This window comes from Vulpes lagopus, chromosome 6, assembly GCF_018345385.1.
Source record: "Vulpes lagopus strain Blue_001 chromosome 6, ASM1834538v1, whole genome shotgun sequence".
NCBI classification, from domain to species: domain Eukaryota; kingdom Metazoa; phylum Chordata; class Mammalia; order Carnivora; family Canidae; genus Vulpes; species Vulpes lagopus.
In genome coordinates, this window is record NC_054829.1 from 70,960,776 (window position 1) to 70,981,947 (window position 21,172).

The 21,172-nt window shown below is 45.3% G+C and overlaps 1 long non-coding RNA gene and 1 gene segment (V, D, J or C); one reads left to right on the forward strand and one right to left on the reverse strand.

Moving 5' to 3' along the window:
- Window positions 1-21,172, reverse strand: part of LOC121493205 — a 439,102-nt gene that overhangs the window by 53,462 nt on the left and 364,468 nt on the right. Inside the window, 1 exon segment of the C gene segment in view lies at window positions 18,319-18,325. Coding sequence covers window positions 18,319-18,325 — 7 coding nt within the window.
- The window catches only part of LOC121493212, a 36,958-nt gene that overhangs the window by 4,558 nt on the left and 11,228 nt on the right, over window positions 1-21,172 (forward strand). Inside the window, exon 2 of the long non-coding RNA XR_005988412.1 lies at window positions 17,867-18,077. This is a non-coding gene — a long non-coding RNA (uncharacterized LOC121493212). The remainder of the gene's footprint in view (window positions 1-17,866; window positions 18,078-21,172) is intronic.

Genomic DNA, 21,172 nt, shown 5'->3' on the forward strand with positions numbered 1-21,172 from the left:
GAAGGGAGAAGAAATGTGTGGGAAATATCAGAAAGGGAGACAGAACATAGACTCCTAACTCTGGGAAACGAACTAGGGGTGGTGGAAGGGGAGGAGGGCGGGGGGTGGGGGTGAATGGGTGACGGGCACTGAGGGGGGCACTTGACGGGATGAGCACTGGGTGTTATTCTGTATGTTGGTAAATTGAACACCAATAAAAAAATAAATTTATTAAAAAAAACCCAACAACAACAAAAAAACAAATAGTATGCCTGCATGGAAAGTATCCCCAGTTTTTGTAATTCTAACAGGAAAGAGAAAAATAACAAAAAAAGCAAAACCACAAAACGCTGAATTCTGCAAGTGTGGGGATAGCTCGTACCTCTTTGATACTGCTTTCTATAATCCATCTTTGTTACGCTGTCCCTGACAGCTTCACAGTTTGCTTTATCACAGGTAATCCCGCAGAGATGGGGAGTTTTCTAAGGTCCTGGGATTCTCTGCTCCTCCTATGAGGTCACCTCAGCCAGCCATGGTAAATGGGTGAGGCTTGTCCCCTGGGTGAACAGGGCCCGTCCTGTCTCCAGAGAAGGTTTTCTTCTACTATTCTCCCAGAAGAGGAAAGCCATGAGGAGCTTGTAATCCTGCTGCCCAAGCCTCACCGGAGTCCTCAGTCCACTTGCCAGATTTTCCTATTCTACTGGGTGACAGGGGCATAAACTTAACTGGATCCCCAGCACTTATCTGTTAAGGACACGCTTCCTTAGCTCCACACTCCTGCTTTGGTCGCCTCCCTTTCCATTTGTTTTATATCTGTCTCTATCACAAAGCTTTTCTCCTCTTATCTCTGCCTCTTTCCCAAAGCCTTAACGTGTTATGTGGACCTTTGAGAAACACTGCTTGCAGTATTAATACAATTTATCAAACTGCCCATAGACCTGATAACCAAATCCAGCCTCTGGGGAAACGCATGTTCATATCTGGCTCACACATCCGACATGGTTAACAACTGCACACTAAATGAAGCAATTAAATTCAGCTGTGTTTCAACAGGTCCCACTGGATTTCTTTCCAGAAAGGATAATTAGTTAACCACAAGAACTCACCGGGTATGACCAGCAGTGAGGTGCCTTTGCCAAAATTGAGGCTATACCTGTTGTCTGAGTTCCACAGTGCATTTACCTTAAACAAAAAGCCCCTCACAGTAACCACTCTGCTGTTCCCCTCACGTGGCTCCCCAGTGGCTCTAATGTCTGAAAGCCAACCATGTAGCAGTCACACAGACCATGGCTTGTCCATGAGACCATTGCTGAGAAGGTCACCCACTTGCCATAGTGAGGAGGGCAATCACTCCCAAGAGCTGCCATCCCAGGGAGAAGACCTTGTTTCATGTCCTGAAGCTCAAGAGTTTTCCACCATCTGGCAGAGGGAAGTTGGCTTTCCACCAACTGGGCTGAGGACAGTTGGGGGGTGGGTGGGGGGGAAGGCATAGATCAGGAGCAGTTCTGAGGGCTCAAGGGTGAAGGGTGGAGAAACACCATCAGAGAAAGAGGTTGGTGAATTTCACTTCCTACTCTGGGTTGTCCTGGTTGATTTAGTTTCCAAGACCCCCAACACTTACTTGGTTTAACGGAGAGTTGAGTGCCTTTTCCAAAGATGAGTCGTGCTTGGCTGCCTCCATAATTCACACAGTCATATGGCGCCTTACAATAACCAGTGGGAGGGAAGGACTGGGGGGACACTGGGCAAGGGAGGCCACTTTCCCCTTTGGTGGAAGCCTCACCACCCCGCAGCCTCAGCTCCCAGCTCCTTGGCAGGGTTATAGGACATTCCTCTAAAAGTAACAGCCGGCTGCATGGATAGATCTGAGCTTGATCCTAATCCACCGTTTTGGTGGAACAGAACACTGGGTTTTGATATCCCGCTCATGCCTGAGACACATGGGACAATTGCAAAGTCAGGCAGAGACATGCCACTTAGCATAGGTGGTCACAATGGGGGCAGAGAGTGATTATTTTAGGGACCAGGATCATCACGCCACTTTCAGAGCCATAGTTCTTGTGAAAAATATTAATGAAAACAACAACAAAATCCAAAAGATACAGTAAGAGAGCTATTTGTACTCCTTTTGGATTGGAGGGGTTCTCATTGAGGAAAACCTGATTTCTGAGTTGTTAGGTCTTTTTCTTGGTCTTATCACAGAATATGGGTGCTGCCTATTATCTTTAGCATTTCTTTAGCATATCCAGAGCCAATGAACAAGCCTGTGAAAACTTCTACTTCTTCATGACCTGTCCTTAGGATTGCCTGAATTCACTAACTAACAGACTTCCCATAAGCTCAGGCACAAAGAAATGAGGCACATCAATACAGGTAGGAGTGGCAGTGTCCTAAAACTGCACAGAAGACCAGCACCACTCATACCAGCTTTTGAGATTGACCCACTCCCCTCACTCACTTGGCTTTACAGTCAGTCTGGTACCTGCTCCAAAGTGAAGGCCATAGTTATTATTGCCACAGCGATACACCCTTTAACAAAAACCTCCCGGGGAAGCCTTGCAGCCAGGATCCTAATGTAGCAGGCATGACGCAGAGAGGCACCGACCAACACCACACCACACAACAGTCCTATTCTCCTTTTACAATAGGAACCCAGCCACTGTGTCATGCTTCTAGGCTGTCAGGGTGGGTACGTCTCAGTTCACTGAGCACAGCTAATCTAGACCCCAAATTGGCACTCTGAGACATCTCATCAGCTTTCAAACAAGTTCCTGAACTGTGTATAAACCCATGCCACAAACAAATCATGCCCAAACACACTGTTTGTCTTCAGGGACCACTATGTATGAGGTGCTGCTGGGTGGCACGCTCCAGAACTTCTATAATTTGCATCTTAATTATGGGTTCAAAATACTCAAACTACTCATCTATATAATTTCATGTTAATTATCACGTAGTCATCTCATAATTGGCAAATAATGAAACACAGCAGAACCTTGGGGGAGAGAATTGGCATTTGACTATGTGTTCAGAGGCCTAAGGTTTTGCTTTTACTGCAACGAGGGCCCGACCAAATGACTCCTCTCAGAAGTTAAGAGTGTAAGATGTTAAGCAAGTTTCCTTACAGCCTCTCTAAAACAGTCATTAGAAGGTCATCTAACCCGCTTCTTGTCATTTACACGTATGCCCCCTGAGAAGTGATGAGAACACACAGGACTCTCTAGTCTCCATTTGAGAACCCTTTTCATTCTGCTGTCTGGAGTGACAAAGTCTTGAAGATGAATTAATTCCCAAGCTTACGTTCCAAAGCAAACACAGAGTGTGAAGGCCGAAGAAGCTTGGAGCAGGGAAAAGTCTGTTTTCACAGGTAGAAGGAAAGATTCCATCATGGAAAGAGAAAGAGCACAGATCCTGATTGAATGCAGATATCCTCAATGAGAACTCTGGGAGGGAGGAAGGACTATGTCCAGCCAGGACCGCCCCTCCATGGTAGCCCTTATTTGAAAGCAACACACAGTTAAGTTACCTCATGGCTCCCATCACCTACCTAGGGTGACCTGAAGCCTCGTTCCAGTCCCAAAGATGAATTTCCTGGCACCACCAGTGGTCACACTGTGAGATGCTCCATAACAGAAACCTGCTGCTAGAGTTTCCATCTGGTCTCCACTCTCCACTGGCTTACTCAGAGCTCTCTCCATGATCTCCTCCCAGATGTGCGGCTGGGTGGGCCCTCAGAGACCCATTACCTATTTCCAGACACTGCAGTTATAGCCACTCTGAGGGCAGTAGGGCACTGGTCAGACACCTGCTTGGCTAACACTATCGGTCCCATGGCCCTCTCGGGCCTTAACTGATCATGGGGTGCTGCCTAGGTGCTTAGGGCCAAAGGGTTGTCAGGTTAAACTCTACAGACTCTTGAAACTGAACTCTTTGTCCTTTTCCTCTCTGGGCTTTATGTTAATGGATCCCTCTTGTCAGACTTGTTGAGTGATGGGGCTCAGGAATCAAATGATGAATCACTGTTCTAGTATAAGGTCGTGAAATCAGGCAGAGAAGAGGGCATGAAGGCAGAGAAAGAGAAACAATGAAATCTCTATATGCACAGCCATTTCCGAAATTCCTACGAAAGACATTTTCATTGTAAAAGTGCTGCTGGGGATCCCTGGATGGCTCAGCATTTGGTGCCTGCCTTCGGCCCAGGGCATGTCCTGGAGTCCCGGGATCAAGTGCCACATCAGGCTCCCTGCATGGAGCCTGATTCTCTCTCTGCCTGTGTCTCTGACTCTCTCTCTGTGCTTCTCATGAATAAATAACTAAAAATCTTAAAAAAAAAAAAAGTAGAGGTGTAAAGGTGCTGTTAAGAAAGTAGCCCACAGATGTTCGTGCCCCAACCCAAAGTGGTACCTTTTGTCCACCAGAGCCCAGAATTTCCAATGGCCTCATAATCAAATATAATCGCACAAACACAGCACACAGGAGTCCTCAAGGCACGGACTGTGTCACCTCCCTCATGTACATAGCTCAAAATCCCCCTGTGTGTGTTGGATGGTGCCAATGAAGGCGGTGGTACCAGAAACTCATCAGCAAGGTTTGGAAATGTCCCCATGGGGGCTGTATTTAGACTCCCACGTCCCAAGCAGAAGCACTTACAGGGCTTGATGATGAGTTGGGTCCCTTTCCCAAAGATGAGTTTGTTAGCTGTTCCTACAGTGACACCCTAGGTCGACACTTTACATAAACCTCTCTGCTAGAGACCCATGCTTTGAAGCTCTCAGAACCTCTACAGCTGCTCTGAAGCCCATGGACAACAGGAAGAGCTTGTATAGGCCTGGCTGGTGCTGTGGGTCATTTCTGCCACACCCTTGTTGCTGTCATAAAAGCCCGAAAGACACATGACCAAGGGAAGGGGCCCAAGAATGAGGACTGGGAGTGCCATCCCACAGCCACTCACTGTATCATGAGAACGGTGGTGGCCACGAAACTCTCCCCAGTTACATAGGAGAGAGGATGGAGGATATGGAGACCCTTGCTCACTGATATTTAAAGGGGCATGAAAATATGTCATGGTTTGTCTATCTGGAATCTAAAACAGGACAACTCAAAAGTCAGGCCAGAATACATAATAGGAAAAGACATAAATACCTCACATCCCCTCAGACTTACTGGGCCTGACTGTTAAACGAGTCCTGGTCCCAAAAGTGAGCTTGTCCCTGCTGCCAGTCTTCTCACTGTTGTCAGCAGCTTCACAGAAACGGGGCAGACACCTGTCATGAGTGTCACCTCACCAGCCCATCCCCATCTGCCTGGCTTTCCTCTGACACGACCTAGAACTCGCACCCTCTGTGTCCCCCACCCCCCCACCATCCCAAGTTCTCACACTGCCCTAAGTCACAGGCTTGGGAGAAATCACTAAGCTAGAGATGACATACTAAGTTTTCCATTTTGGAGTCTAGACACCACACGGCAGGCAGTGTGGTCCACAGAGACACTGACATAAAAAATATATATATTAAAAAAAAAAAAACCCTCTATTTTAAAGCTGTGGGTCACACCCGTTAATTGCTGTGATAGACTCTCCCAGAGGCAACGTTCAGCAACTTGAGCGAATCACACTCAGGAGGTGTTTCTAGTGCCCCCGAAATCTCATGTTATGTTTCTTTGGAGTCAAGTATTTCTAAACCAGAAAGTTGACTCAATATGGAACAAAACTTGGGCTAGGATTAGAGTGGGCCAGAATGTGTTTTATACTCACAGGGCTCGACTCTCAAAAACGGTTCCTGAGCCAAAGATGAGCCTCTTTCCTAAATCAGCTTGTTTCCTACAGCATCAGACTCCTGTACAAAAAACCATGTGGGCATGGGTGTGTGTGGGGGTGGGTGGGGGGCCAGTGGCTAGGCCCTGGAAACAGAGGACTGTTCCACTTTGCTCTGAGGAACTGCTGATATTTGGCCAAGAAGCCAAGGACTTTGGAATAATTGCAGAAACTTTTACATGTGGAAAGGTCTATTGTGTATGGAATTTGGCTTGTGTTTGGTCTCTGTTTCTTGGCCTAGATAAATGTTGCAAATCTTTACTTGGAGGAACACTCCAAAGGGTTAGTGTATATTTTCTTCCATGGCTCTTCTAGCCCTCTAGCCAGAATTTTCTTTCATCTCATTAATCCTAATCATACTCCCCTGTTCCAAGCCATTCTATTCTGCTGTGATGTCCTCTAATTTCAAAACCCATTGCAACTACCAACCACTAACAATTTCTGGAAGCACCGCTTGGAAACAAACTCATTAGAGCTGGCTTCCACATACAGCTTTCAGTCATTTGGGACTCCGAGTTGGTTTAGAGCCACTCTTCCTGGCCCCTGCTGGGTATAGCACTCTTACACTGAGTTGCTCTGCGTGGCACTTTCCCGGTGTGTTATGTTTTGCCCTGGGATGATTCTCTGACCGCTTCTGGCTACTATGGCTCTGTGGCCAGGAGCTGCCTGACCATCACTGGGTCCCCAGATTCCACTGCTCGGGTCTCACTTTGTAACTCCACGACACTGCCTGAGCTCCCCAGATACACAATGAGGAGAGTACGACTCTCCTACCTTATCTGGACGGGGCAGAAGAAAGACCTTGGATGTCTAAAGGCGCTCTACCAGGCCTAGCTGGGAGGCGCTTTGTCACGCAACTTGCACTGGAACGGTCTGAGCCAGTCAGATCCTCAATACTGGTGCCTGTAAGGTCTGATGTAGCAAAAAGAAGAAAAAAATAAAAGAGATTCCTCTAGGTAGCTGAGTAGTTAAGACAGTTGGAAAACGCATGCTTGGAAAGGTTCTATACCTTCAATTTTTGCTTTTGCAGTATGCTTTTCTTTCCATTTGGTGAAGTTGTCTTTGGTTATAAAGTGGACATGTTCAAATTTTCCACAGCTTTTAATTTCAGGTGCAAGAAATGTATGTGCCCTATGTTTTCCCCATTAGTCTGTGTGTATATATATATATATATATATATCTCCAGTATCCCCCTCTCTATTTCTGTCTATCATTTTTCTGTCTCTCATCTATCTAGACATAGCTGTTTTAATGGTTAATTCTGTTCCTTGCCCAATCTATAATTTACTAAATGCAGATGTGCTGCCATACTGATAAACTACTGGAGAGAAACAAAACAAAAAAACCCAAACCCCTGAGTTTTCCAAGTTTAAACTTTCCCCCTTGGAATCAGGGTTTTGTCTTGCCATTGATAAGTCTGCCCCACCAGAACATCAGCTCTTAGCACCTTTCCAAGTATCTTTGCCATCTGTAAAGAGAGCCACACGTTGGACTAATTTTTAAAATTATACTGCCTGGCATTCTGCCTGCCTGCCTCTCTGGCTCTCCTGGTTGCTTGTCTCTTTGGTAGCCTATGTTTCTACCATTCCTTCCAAACATATGCAGTACTCTAAGTGAAAATTATCATGCAAGATGAAAGCGAGGATGAAGTCATTCTGTCTGAATTCTCTTCACATGTCACATTAGCACCTGATGGCAATGGCCAAAAACAGAATTGTGAATCATATTTTCTGGTTTTGAATTAAATATTCAAGACTGAAGTTCCCTAGGAAGCTCAGGTACTTGGCTGACACCCATCTCTACCAGTTATGAGAAAGAACAGATAGAAGTTCTCATGCCTGAGCCTGCATGATCCAGCATGAAACCCCCTGCTCTGAATCTTACACAGGTGACCTGGAAATTAAAGAATAGCTGGTCTCCTGACCAAGGGCAAAGTACTTACTGGGTGTAACAGTGACTCTAGTTCCTGTCCCAAAGATTAAGTTGTTGCTTCCATAGTTAGACACACAGAGTTCTAAGTCATTACAAAAACCATCTGTCCAAACTCTTTACCCTGTACTGGAGCCCCCCCACCAATTTCTCGTGCTTCTCCTCCCTGCCATGCTTCTATGGCCTCAAAGCCACCAGTGACTCTTTTGTACCATTCCCTGCTGGAGCAACTGAGAGAGAAACTGAGATAAAAGGCTAGAATTAGGAGAGGCTTTGGCATGTCAGGTCTGTTTTGTTTTTTTCTGCCAAATTTTCCTTTGGAGAGAACAGAAATTCTCGTTCTCTGTCCGGGTGCTGTCAGCGATCCCTGAGCTCCAAACTCAGCGACGAGCCTGGACACACACTTCTGCCGTCTTGCTCATCCCCAGATTTGAATTTTTTCCCAAATTGTCCCATTTCCCTTTTCTAGCCTTCTGACCCATTTTCTCTCAATTGACAGCTGTCCCTCAACTTGCTGCTACAGTGGCTTCCTCCACAAAGGGCCACACGTCTCTGGTCAGTGCAGAAGTGAGGGGTCAGCGAGGGGACAGCCTGCTCCCTCACCCTGGGGATTTTCAAGGAGAGGGGGGAGGAGAGAAGGGAAGGGGAATAAAGACCTGTAGAACCATAAATCATTCTTGGAGTGGAGGAGAAGGGCTCTCCACTATGTTCCAGAGAAAGTTATGCCTAGGAGCAGAGAAATAGAGGAACAGACTTTTGACAATGCTTGCTAGAGTTTCCAGGCCTTGCTCAACACCACCCTGATGGAAAATTGTCTTTGACTTACTTGGAATGACAGTCAAACTTGTCCCTCTCCCAAAATAGAAGTTCTGGTTACCGGTGTTCCACTGTGATAGGAAGCTCAACAAAAACCAGGCAGATGAGAGAGCCAGGGTCACACCTGGGGCCCCACCTGGCCCGCCCAGCGAGCAGGCAGCGGGGCAGGCTGGCCAGCAGGTGGACCATCTCAGGGCTTAGGGCAGCTGTGACCATGTACTCCTGGAGGGTTTGAGCCCCCCTGAGAGGGGATAAGAGGAAAGGCTAACATGCATCTGGTGCTGTTTGCTACCTAATACAAGGTGTTGGTCCATTTGTTTTATGCCTGGGCATTTAAAACATTCTTTTTCTTTTAAGATTTAATTTCTCTCCTGATGATCCTATGATTTTGAAGTGCATTTTAATTAGGTCTCTTTATTACACCTTTTGAGTCTGGGAAAGATTTTATTTCTCTGTGAGATTTGGGGAACAATTCATTGTCTCCAGAACAACTCCGTATGAGGCTCTGATCACCTTGCTCTCTTCCAGCCCTGCTTGTTTCCCCTGGAACACCCCTGTTATGCATTGCCCATTGTCCATCCCTTCACCCCGCCCTGTCCTCCATATGCAGTGAGCCTGTGTGGGGAGGACACACAGGTTGGTGACTTGATTTTTGAACTGCCATTTGCAAGTCCTGAGCTCTGCGTGCTGACTTTTAAGGACTCAAATTACATCTGCCGCTATTTGACTTTTTTTTTTTGGTCCGATTAGAGTTAATATATCTTGATTCTCTCGGTACAACCTGTTGAGGCCCATGCATGTGATGATTAGCCCCACCATACAGGCAAAGTCACGGGGAGACTTACTTGGAATGACTGATAAGCTTGTCCCCTGCCCAAATGTCAACTTGTTGGAAGAGGTTGTCACACAGCTATGCAACCCTTTGCAATAACTGACAGGTGACTCTAACAGATTATAGACCCCTATCTCTCCACACCACTTCAAAAGGCATCTCAGGTACCTATGCTGTGGGGTTGCACTTAGGCCATATTCTGTAGGGCACGATAGGAAACTTGCTACAAAGGTATGCTTCTCCACCTTGGATTCCAATTTCTGACATGCTGAAGGTTTGAAAAAGAATCAGTGAGCTCTTGTCTCCTCTTTCCTTCTCTGTTATTCCCTTATCCACAAAACATCCCAATCTGCATCTCATTTCCATCTCCAAGCTCTAGCATGGTGATACCAGGTCCTCAGGCACCATTGATCTGCCTTCTCTGAGACAGCATATGTTTCCTAGCATGCCGTGATTAAAAGACTGGAAATGCCAGGCTCTCAGAGGCTGAGATCTGGGCTCCTTGTTCCTTTATCTCTGGTCAATATGTTGTCCTCATTTGTCTGGCTAATGAAGAGTTGACCTTTCTAAGTGGATGCGTTTTGCTGAAATGACAAGGGCCCGGGGGGCTCACAACCAAAGCAGAGCTCTGAAGGCAGTTTTGGCTTTTCAGACCCCGTTGGCATAGTTCAGTCAAAAGGATCCCAGGCCCAAATGTCAACCTCTTGGCTTTGGCTCCCATATGCCTGGACTTGGAGAAATTCAACAAAAACTGGGCAATTGGTCTAACACACTCCCTACTCATTAGAACCAGACTTCCCTTGGAGGCATCTTGTACATTCAAGATGATCATAACAACCCGACATTCTGCCTTACAGTGGGGCTGGCACATTCTAGCTCCACACCGAGCTGACATGGACTGATGCTGCCACTCAGTGGAGCAGATAATGTTGGGGATGTCAGATAACCTCCTCTGCACACACAAAGCAGGGACGCAGCCTCACTGACTATGCCTGCACAGAAGACCATGGCCTCCACTGTCATCCCTTCGGCCTGGGAGACCCTGTCTTGGATGGAGATCCTGAGAAAATAGAGTGCCCCAACATAGCTGTTGGAGTGATGACACCCTGCTTTTGCACCCACCTCCCCATCCTAGTCTTATCAAGCCACCGAGAAAGCTACATTCCTATCTGGTTACCTTTCTCCCTTCCTGTCTCTCATTCCTTTCATTTCTCACTTCTGAGCACCCAGGGGGCTCCAGATTTTCCTTGCTCCATTTCTTTGCTTCTCTTCTCATTTCTTGACTCTATTAGAATCCCTGCAAGAGAGACCCAAAAGGCCTCAAGGGCAAAAATGCACGGGGGACACTGAGTGTGGATCTTTCCAGCTTGCTTGGCTTCCGGTTAGTCTCATCTCCTTCTTAAGTATCAGCTTCTCAGAGCTGTCACACTTCTCCTTGCAGCAGGGAGTTTTATAACAAATGACAGAAGGAACTTTATGAATCTCAAAAAAAAAAAAAAAAAAAAAAAAAAAGCCGAAAAAACCCAAACCCAACCAGTCAGAGTTTTTCCTCTCTTCCCAGCGGGGTGCAGCAGCAAACACACCAAGCCAAATCTTTCTATCTGCTCTAATTATCAGCAAGGATACAAGTCACCATGAGGAAAAATGTATTAAGCCTTGTATCTGAAACTCTTTGGATTTAATTGTAATCCTTTGCCTGGTGGTTTCAGTGATAGGAATGGACACAGTGGTTGTGCGATTCTTTCCGTTCTGTGTGTGTGCGTTTTCTCTCTCTTTTTGTAGTTTTGCATCTACAGAAGCAGTGGGAGACATTCAGAGAACATAGAGGGATTTGAAATAAGACCTCAGATTCCCATTCAGTTTTCATTTTTTCCCTCTCTGCTATCATTTAAAACCCATTCTGAACTGAATGCCTCATATCTATTCAAACTTTGCTCTCAATTATCCCTCTCCATTGCAGAAGATACCAGTGGGAATGGCTTCAGCTACACTAAGAATTTAAGATTGATGTGAGGAAGAACTTCCTGATGGGAAATGGTACTAAGTGGTAGACTGGTTTACGCTGGGGAGAGTCGACTGGAAACGGTGACTCTTCCCCCACCCCACCCTCAACGCCCCTAAAGTTGTGCATCATCTCCAGAGAACACTCTGAAAGCAGTGAATATTCTTTTCTACCTTTTCTAGGTCAAAGTTAACTTCACTCCACAGCAGGGATCAGATAGACCTGATGGCTGAGAGTCCCAAAAGGAATCTGTTAATATTGAGATTAAGGAAGGAACAGGACCTTGGAGGTGACTAGTTGACTTCAAGCAGGATCTGGTTCCCAGGCAATATACATTTCTCTCAAACCTGTTACCAGGGGTGAAATTCCAGAATTTCCAGTATGCTGCTGTGTCCCATTACACTTACTTGGATGGACGGTCAAGAAGGTCCTTTGTCCAAATGTCAGCTTTCCATAGCTGGAGCCAGTATTAGCACCGCAGTGGATGCCTTTACAAAAACCCCAGGGGGAACTCTGAGGCTCATAGACATCTTCCTCTTTACCTCTGGGGAGAAGAGACTCACCTCCAGGGGTCTGAATCTGGGGCTGTTTCTTCTCACTGAGGGCCAGAGGAACATTTCCATGTCAGGTCCTGAGACACTGACCTGTTGCATCCTCTGAGAGCCTGACTCCCTATCTCTCTCTCCATTTCCTCTGGTTTCAATCTTGAGGCTTCCTGATTTCTCATGTTCAGCATCTCTCTTTCTAAAGGTCTCATTTCCATTTTACAGCATCATTTTCAGGACAATTTCTCTGATCAGTTTTCAAGACATGTCCTCTCCTCCCTTCAAGGTGTCACACATTTCTTATGACAGTGAATTGATTATAAAGAGACAGGAGGAGAGTGATCAGCGTTTTGGAGGCTGACTAGAATCATGAGATTTAGGCTCCGGCTTCCATGAAACACTATCTCCTGAGCTCTCTTTCATGCCCCAGCAAAAGAAATGAAAACAACGGGCACATCTGAGCCTTTCTTCACGAGTGCACCTTTTCTATCAGTCTTGAACGTGGTGAGATGTGAGGGGGATCTCACGGAAAGTTTACACTGAGCTTATGGTGACTCGCTATCCTGGGGACCATTCTGGGGTTAGCAAAGAAGACCTTTGTCCCAGGAAGACCCTCAATCCCAGTCAAACTGGGACAGCTGGTCACCCTGTCTTACCCAAGGTGTCCCGACCTCACAGAGCCCAGTGGCTGCAGTGGGAGAGTTAAGTGAGGCCTCTGTCAGAGACAGGCTTTTGCATGTTTACTTGGGGTTGCTATGAATTTCATTCTCTGGCCAAACACAGCCTCTACCCCTGACAGTCACAAGCATAGGAAAACTGGGGGTCCCTGTGGTGGTGTCTGGAGGACTCCAAAGAGGTGTAAGGAACCAAGTTGGGGCAGAGTCATTATTCGGTACAATGGTGACCAAACCCCATCCCCAGAGAAAATGGAAAACAAATATTTTAGCTCTGTAACTACATTCAACTTTTAAGCTCTTCAATCATCTTGACTGAATTTGTGCATCTGTCTAGTCATTTCTTCGAGCAACTGCTTATTAGCAATGGGGCAAAGCTTAAGCTTGCTTACCAACACGGAAAGGGGGAGAGAAAAAGCTACTATTTAGTTAAGAAGGGTCCGTCTGCTTTAAGGGCAGAAGGCAGGAGTTCAAATGACCCTTCCCGTCTCTCCCCTACTTCACAGCCTCACAGAGCTCCCCACACCCTACTTCGGCTGCCATGACAGCAGGGCATAAGCAAAACAGATGCCTGCCCTCAGTTGAGTCCTCAGACGGCGCCAAAGTGTTGTGGCGGTAATCACTGCTCTGCTGATGGAAGGAAAACAGAATTTAATCATGTGTCTTTGGACTCCAGGTTTGTTGTCTTGTAGCCTCCGCGTAGAAAGAGCAAGACACAAAAGATGAAACCTCCTGTCTAGTCTCCGGGCTCAACTGCCCACCCTCTGGAAAGGGATGTCCTTGAGTCTCCCTAGGATGTTCATGTGAATCCCCTCAAAGCCTCAATTAGATAGGACCTCAGAGATCACTGAAGGCATGGGATTTAACAATATCATGTATTATTCATTGTTTCTGTTGCTGCAGACATGTGCTGGTTTTGTCCCTGCTGAGCAAGGCACTTCTGGGCCTGACAACTTCATGGCTAACCACATTGCGTGTTCTTTAGACAGGGCCTATCCCAGAACATTCCATGCTGTCTGCTACCAGGGCTCATTAACTCCTTCAGTGCTGCACTCATTGCCTCACTTAATTATTTACCCCTCCCTGCACCAGTCTTTTCAAGAGCTTTGACTAGGCTGGGTTTTGCAACACGTCTTTCCCAGCGTTGCATCCTCTCCAAATCCCAGAAAGCAGATCTGAATAAATGCCACTCAGCAACCAGGACATTTAGCTTATGTCAACAGGAGACTGGGGCCCTTCAACAGATTTTCCCCATTTCCATTTTGCCCCAATTTTATGATAAGTCAGTCTTCCCAGCATTAGTGACTGAGCACTATTGTCAGAAGCCCACCAGAAACAGATTTTCAAGAAGTGCCAAATAGCAACCGCAGCTCCTTACTTTTATAGCATCTGAAACTTTTCCAATGACTTACACACATGTTACTACCGTTCTGGAAGGGTGGGTGTATATTTGAAGGAGAGAACATACTGCTCTGTTCTCATGACTCAGAGGACAAATGAATTTTCTCCCCTCTCCTCTGCTGAACTAAGTAAAGCGGTAGCTCAATCAGTGATTTTAGTAATGGAGGGAAATATGGGTTTAAATGCTCTGAGTTAACCAGATAGTTCCACCCATTGAGACCTCAGTTGCTGGACAGGAGATTGAGAACAGCTCCTTTAAGAGAGGTAGAGCAGAGGTAAAAGACGAAAAGAAATCTGTAGAATTTCCCACATTTGTTAATGAAATCACAGTGCCCCATTTTTCAGGCAATAAATTTAAGGGTTTTAGTATCTATATCAGGAAGATTTAATATTTGGTCTCCTGAACTTGCATTGTCTCAATATGCCAATTTCCTCTCTACTTTTTGGTAAACATTTCCTGGCTTTAGCTGAATCCCTCAGGATCCTGTATTCAATGTTTCTCCTTGTACCAATAATTTCCTTTAAGATGGATGATAGGAATGTTTTTGGCTGAAGGTAATTTAGTCTTTGAACAATGGAGTGCTAGTCTCTCTGATGGAGACCATATCCTCCCAATAGAACATGAGTTGTAGAAGCAAATCTGGGATTTTTTTTGAGGGGTTTGGGTGGAAACAAGTCATTTAAATCAGAAGAAAGAAGTGCTTGGGACTTCCCACCGCACCCCCTCGCTCTACTAGTCCCTTCAAACTTACTTGGATTTACAGTTAAGGGAGTTCCTTTTCCAAATGTGAATTTGTAGTAATCTACTGTTCACCATCAGGGAAGGCTTTACAAAAACAGGAACAGGAGCAGCTCTTGCAGAAGGGTCCCGGGGCTCACTACGGTCTTGATCCCTCAATCCTGTGCTAAACTACAGATTATTTGACAATAAACCCAGAAGTGGGATGCTGTAGGCAGAAGCCTGGCTTCCACAGGGCAGTGAGCCCTGATAAATATATGCATTTCTTATTTTTAAATTTTTTATTGCCTTTCTTTTTCTGACAAAGCTACCGCCTCAGTTTGGGTAATCCATTTCCTTTCCTCTTCCTTCATTGTCTACCCCCTGGCTGGCACTCACACAGCTTTTACTTTATTGCACTTTGGGACTTTTTCTCTGCTTTTTATTGGACTCACCCCCATCAACTCATTTAGATTCTGGTTTACTAGAAACTAATTGCGAAAGGAAAAGAGAATCAGGGAGTTTTTAACGGGGACGTGTGGGAAGGTTTGAAGGTTTTGGGGTCATTTCCGGCCTGCTTACCTGGGATGGGCAAGGAGTACATGTGAGCTCTCTCATCCAGGGGCGCTCATGGGCCCAGCCTGGAAAGGCAGAGGGCCTTCACTTTTCATACTCACCAGGATTGACAGTCAGCCTGGTTCCCTGCCCAAACACCCACTTTTGGCCGCCACTCCCTGAGTCACACTACAGCAGATGGCTTTACACAAACTGCACACAGGGCCCCACTCTCCCCCTTGAGGATGACGTCTGATCTGCTTTTCTAGCAACCCAGCTGCTGTGGACAGTGGCCTGAATCTAACCAACTAGACAAGCTCAGGGCCACGTCACCTTGAGGTTGCCCTATTTTCTCCTGGACACAGTCTCCTTTAGGCTCCTTTGTAGATGTGTACCAGCTATTTAATCTCTTTGCCAGGCAAATATTTCTACTTCATAGAATTTTAACATTTTTAAAAAACTTTCTTTCTGCCTCTGTAGAGCTCCCCCTAAAAACAGCTGGATTAAAAGAATCTTTGAAGACAGAATACTTTAGGTCTCATGAGTGAAGTCAAGCTGGCTTCCTTCTTAAAATTTCTGGTTTGCATCCTAGGGACTGCTCACATGGGACCTAATCCATCGGGCTAAGATAGGAAAGGTGAGGAGGCGAGGCAGGAAATCTAGGGGAAATCCTGCCCTGTGAGTCTTTCTTGTCCCTGCACACTTATTTGGACTTATTTCTGTGCTCGTTCTCTTCCTCCAGACCAGGACATTGCTAGCACTTGTCACTGACAGGGAGCCCTCCTCAACATGTGTTTTAGCAGAAACACATCCACGTGCCCTTTAGTCTGAAAACAGACGGGGTTTCTTTCCTCTGCTCAAGGAAATTTGACTGAAAAACAATTTTCCATTTTGCAAAGTGAAGAGGATTAGAAGAATCTCTGTTTGCCTCTGTTCTCCTCTTCAATAGTGTTAAACTATTTATAGAAACATCCCCTTTAGGGTTAGAGAAATGTGGCAAGTTTCTAATCTCTTCATCTTTTTTTCTTGCTATCTATTTACCGCAGTCATATATTTACAATCTAAATTTACATTTCATTTTCATTTGCAGGAGCTTTCCTATTACTTCCAGAACACTGTGTAATGATAAACTCTATTGAAATAAACCAATTCACAAAGAGTTTTTAGGGCTGGAGGTTGACATTTCTCTCTTCCCAAGACAGTTATTATTACTTTTCAGGGTGAGCCTAAGATAGGGACAGTCTAGCCAAGTGAGCAACCAGGCTTTCAGGGTTGATGTTCTTATGTCTAAATAACTATCTACTGAGCATTGCTTCTTGGGATTAATTTGGATTTTCTTTTTAATCTAGTTCCAAAATGTCAGCTTCCAATCTTTATAGCTCTGAGAATCTCTCTGACAGGCAAAGCTTAAGGTAAATCTCATGGATGTTTTTTGAATCTCAACCAATATTTCATCTCTGTACATATCACAAATAAAGGAACCAAAAGAAGGATGAATGTAACACCTTCGGGAGAAAATTTATAACAGTTCTCCAGGAGAGATGAGAATTATAAATAAAAATGGAATTGTGTGTGCTTTTTCTGATTATCATTTCTAATACCCGGGGGGTTCTAAATACCCAAACGAGTTTGGAAATATAGCTGCTAATGCACCTGCTCTTTGGACTCTTGTGAACGACTGGACACATGGGTCAGCTTGGAAATGCCTTCTTATTTTTGTTTAAGCTTATGTTGTTTGATGCATAAGGGACTTTAGGAAGGTCACCTGGAGCTGATGTAATACTCACTAGGGCATCCTGGTTCTAGCTTTTCTATGGTGGATAATAACTGGGCCACAAAAGTAGAGGTTTTGTTTTGCGATATTCATTGGGTAGCTGGTATATCTTGGGAATTTTAAACAAAAGTTAACCTCAATTTTCGGGAATGAGCTTCCGTTGTAGTAAATGGAGATGCCTTCATGAAGCTGCATTTCAGCTATATTCAAGTTAATTGAAATTAGGTTTGTTTTGAGAATGGTGGGCAGCAGTCAAAATATCCCTGTCTTGGGTATTGCAAACTGGAGAGAAGGGTCGTTATTACATTTGGATTAGGGAGGGCTTCTCTCATGTTTCCAAGCTCAGCTGCCACTTTTTCACTGAGAGGCACAGAGATGAGTGGTTATCAAAAGGGGCTCAACAAACAAAGGCAGGGATGAAAATGTCCCCATCTGAAGCACAGTCCCCAACAGTGCCTTGAGGCATGTTTCTAGAACTTATGATCTTTCTGACTACTTTGAATATTTGCTTTCAATCTTATCCTTTCCCTAACTATCAGTTCTGTCATAAATATCAACACCAGAAAATCTGACATGGCTTTACCCAAATAGCTGGGTTCCAAAATTTTGAGAGTTGCAGGGATTACAAGGTTCTTCTCCTGGTTGCATGGACAAAGAGGCTTTGGGAAGATGGGGCAGATAACGTGAGAGAGGTCGTTGTGTTGATTGTATCAGCAGGGCCATAGCTCACTGTCTCCATTTGGATCAAGTTGCACTGCACACCCCCTGCCATTGCTAGGTACTTTTGTCTGTTCTTTCTTTCTAGAGAATCTCCCTCTTTTCTTTCTAGATGCCTTCTGCCCCTCCACACTAAAACTTTAAGTCCAATTGCATTTGTCAGACATGCATCTACAGCAATAACAAAAGCAAGCTCAGCATTTCCAATGCTTAAAGGTGCTGAAGAAGAAAGACCCTAAAGGGGCTCCATTGGAGGCTGTCTTCATCATCTTTTCCACCAGAAAGACACATGGCAGCAAGCCCCCGAAGATGCTAAGAACTGGGTGAGTAATTCAGTGATCTTTCACTGTAGAATTTCTAAGAATGGCGGCTTATGTGTAGATACAAGTCATCTTTAAAACATACCTGGTCGAACACTCACAGTCGTTCCTTTGCCAAATGTCAGCTTATTATTGCCTCCCATATCACACAATGACACGAGACTCAACAAAAACTCAGCCACCTGTACACCCTCTAGCTATCTGCTTAAATGTTTACTTGTCACCCAAGGATCCCCCTGGTAACAAGCCAGCTTTTTAGAATGAGGGTCTGGTGGTAGAGTCCAGGGACCACTGGGACATTCCTGTTCCTTGCACTGCTGTCATTCTACTGGAAGTGTGTGGACATCTCCTCATAGCATGCCTGCTTTGGTAAAACAGGAGTAGAGATTGCCTCCCCCATTTTACAGAAGAAAATAGAAGCTCAGAGAGTTCACTGATTTTCTCTCAGTTCCTGGAAAATCCCACCATTTTTAGTAAGCAGTTAAGCCTTCTAGCAGAATGACTCCTTAGCTCAGTGATCCACTGGCACCATTATTCCCACCTGTTAGATACAGCAGCCCAGGAGGGCAAGCGGGAGAGTCCTGCACGGGGTAGGTACACGTTGGCAGTTGTTTGAACTGCAATCCATCCATGGACTGCCATGGTTTGGACTCAGGTTATGAAATGGAATGGAAAGTTTAGGATCGGGGTTCCAGAGAGCAGTTTGGAAGCATTAGTTATTCAAACTTACATGGCTTTACTGTCAGTTTTGTTTCTTTTCCAAAGAAGAGTTGTTCAGATCCACCTTGAGGAACACCCTCCCACCCCTGCCCAGAAAGCTTTACAGGCCCTTTCCACCAGGGGCTGGGAACTAGGGCCCCCCCCCCCTGCTCTTCCAGGGCCAGCACAAACGCAGAAACAGTGTGGTGCGATTATACAGTTGGATAGTTAATCCTGAGAATGGAGAGGAACTACAGAAAAAATTAATCACTCTTTACCTAACAGCAAGTTAGATTGTTTGTCATGAATTCATTACTTATTCTAGCTGCAGTTAATTTGAGATAGTTCTGGCTTGGGGGCCAGCAATAACAAAAGCAAGCTCAGCATTTCCTAAGTTGCTGGGCCTCAGTTTCCCCATCTGTAAAGTGGGAGAGAATCATAACTACTGGACTATGTTGTTGCAAGGATTAGGATATGTAAGTGGGTCGAGGTAGTGGTCCTGGCTTTACTTGCTGAGAGCACATTTCCCCTGGGAATTATTTTGGTAATATTAGAGGCCAAACATCAGTGACCCTGCCCCCTGCCTCCTGCCTCCCGAACAGCCACTCCACACCCCGCCCCCCCCAGCCCAACTAGTAAACATTTAGTACTGGAATCTGGTTTCCAAGAATGAAATTCTGGGCCCTCTTCCTCACTGAATCAGTTTAAGCAAGTTATTCACCCTTTCTGTGTTTCTATAAAAACATAAGATATAAAAATATAAAAAGTTCTCTTCTCGAAAATGAGGGTAATAATAGCACCTACCCCTCAGAGCTGCTATAAGGATGGAATGTGCTAAAGGCAGGAGAGCATGCAGCATATTGCCTAACACATAGAAAGCAAGTAAGAGATCGTCGGTATTTTTCTTCCCAGAAGCCAAACACATGTCAACATTCTCCTTTCACCATGACTTAAAAATGACCTGTTTTCCCCTAACTGATAGACTGGCAGAGCTTTGAGGGCAACAAAGGAGCCGCCGAGCAGTTTGATGAAAGGGTTAAGTGATTTTGTGAGAATTAGTAAAAGCTGCGTCTAGCTGCGTGGGTGTCACTTCATGGTTGGACTGTTTCAGGGAATGTGGAGAGGGCAGCCTCTAGCCAGGCAGGACTTCAATATGAGCAGAGATGGGCCAACAAGCCACATCTTCTTTAGATGGAGTCAAAAGTTGATCTCAAAGCACGTTTAAAAAGAGGATTCAGTGCTCTCCTCCACTTACCAAGATTCACCGTGAGCAGAGTTCCTTTCCCAAATGTCATTTGAAAACCACTGGCTTGTTGAACACTATGCTGAGGGCCTTTGCAAAAACCTGTGGCATCAACTTAATGAACTCAGCTTTGCAGAGCTTCCCAAGAACTAAGTGATAACTAACTTCTTTAACCTCCACATCTTTAGGACAGGGTAGGGTGACGGTATGTTTCTTTCTGGTAGCCCAGGGCTTCAGGGCTGAGGGAGATATCCAGGGATATGATTGCCACTTTAAGACACCAGAAGGCTTAGCAAGCCAATTCTGTATACATATTCTGTGGCCCAAAGCAATTGCATTGCTGGGTGCAATCTCTCATAGAATATAAACTCCCACTGGGAAAGAAATTAGCTCTGCAGTATTTTTAGGTAGATGTTTGATGGTCATAGTCATTGTCTGAAGACAAGACCAGCATTTCCATTTTGACTTTTTCTACCTCTGCCCCAGAGTCTGTAGATGGCTGAGCCTTTCTCCAAATATCGAGTTCAGCTATTGTTCTTACTTCATCCGCAATAGACAGGCAATGATTTTACCTCCCTTTGACACTTTGAGGTTCTGTTTCAAGTCCATTAAGTCTTGGAGAAAGAATGTCTGGGCGCAAATGGCACTACTATGGCCAAAGACCAAGATGATTTTTTTCTCCCTTGGGTCAGGCCGGGTCAGAGCTATGGGCTGTCTTGGCTTTGCCCTGGACCAGGCTCAGCTGTGTGACCCTGAGCAAGTTTACAACAACCTCTCTGAGTTTCCCTGTCCTTATTTGCAAAATTAAAGCAGTGAGTTAGATGGTCTTTAAGGGCTTTCGGAGCTAATAGTTTTTGATTTGATTCTCTGGATTTATCTAAAAATGCTGTGCAATCCTCCCCACAGCCCTGCCCAAGGGTGTCTAGTCCTCCTGCCCACTTCCTAAACAGAATAAATAAGCAAGGTAGGTGTCTAGTTATTATATAGGGAAATAAAGTTTTCCAGGCCTACCATCTGCCTTAACATTTAATCTTTTTAGAAGTTTGAAGTCAGGAGTTTGGAACCGAATCCTCAGGGGAGAAGTGTTCTTTCTTTGGAGCTTCCAGATAATTCAGAAACAAACCAAATAAACCAACACCTCTGGTGCAAAGCTAGT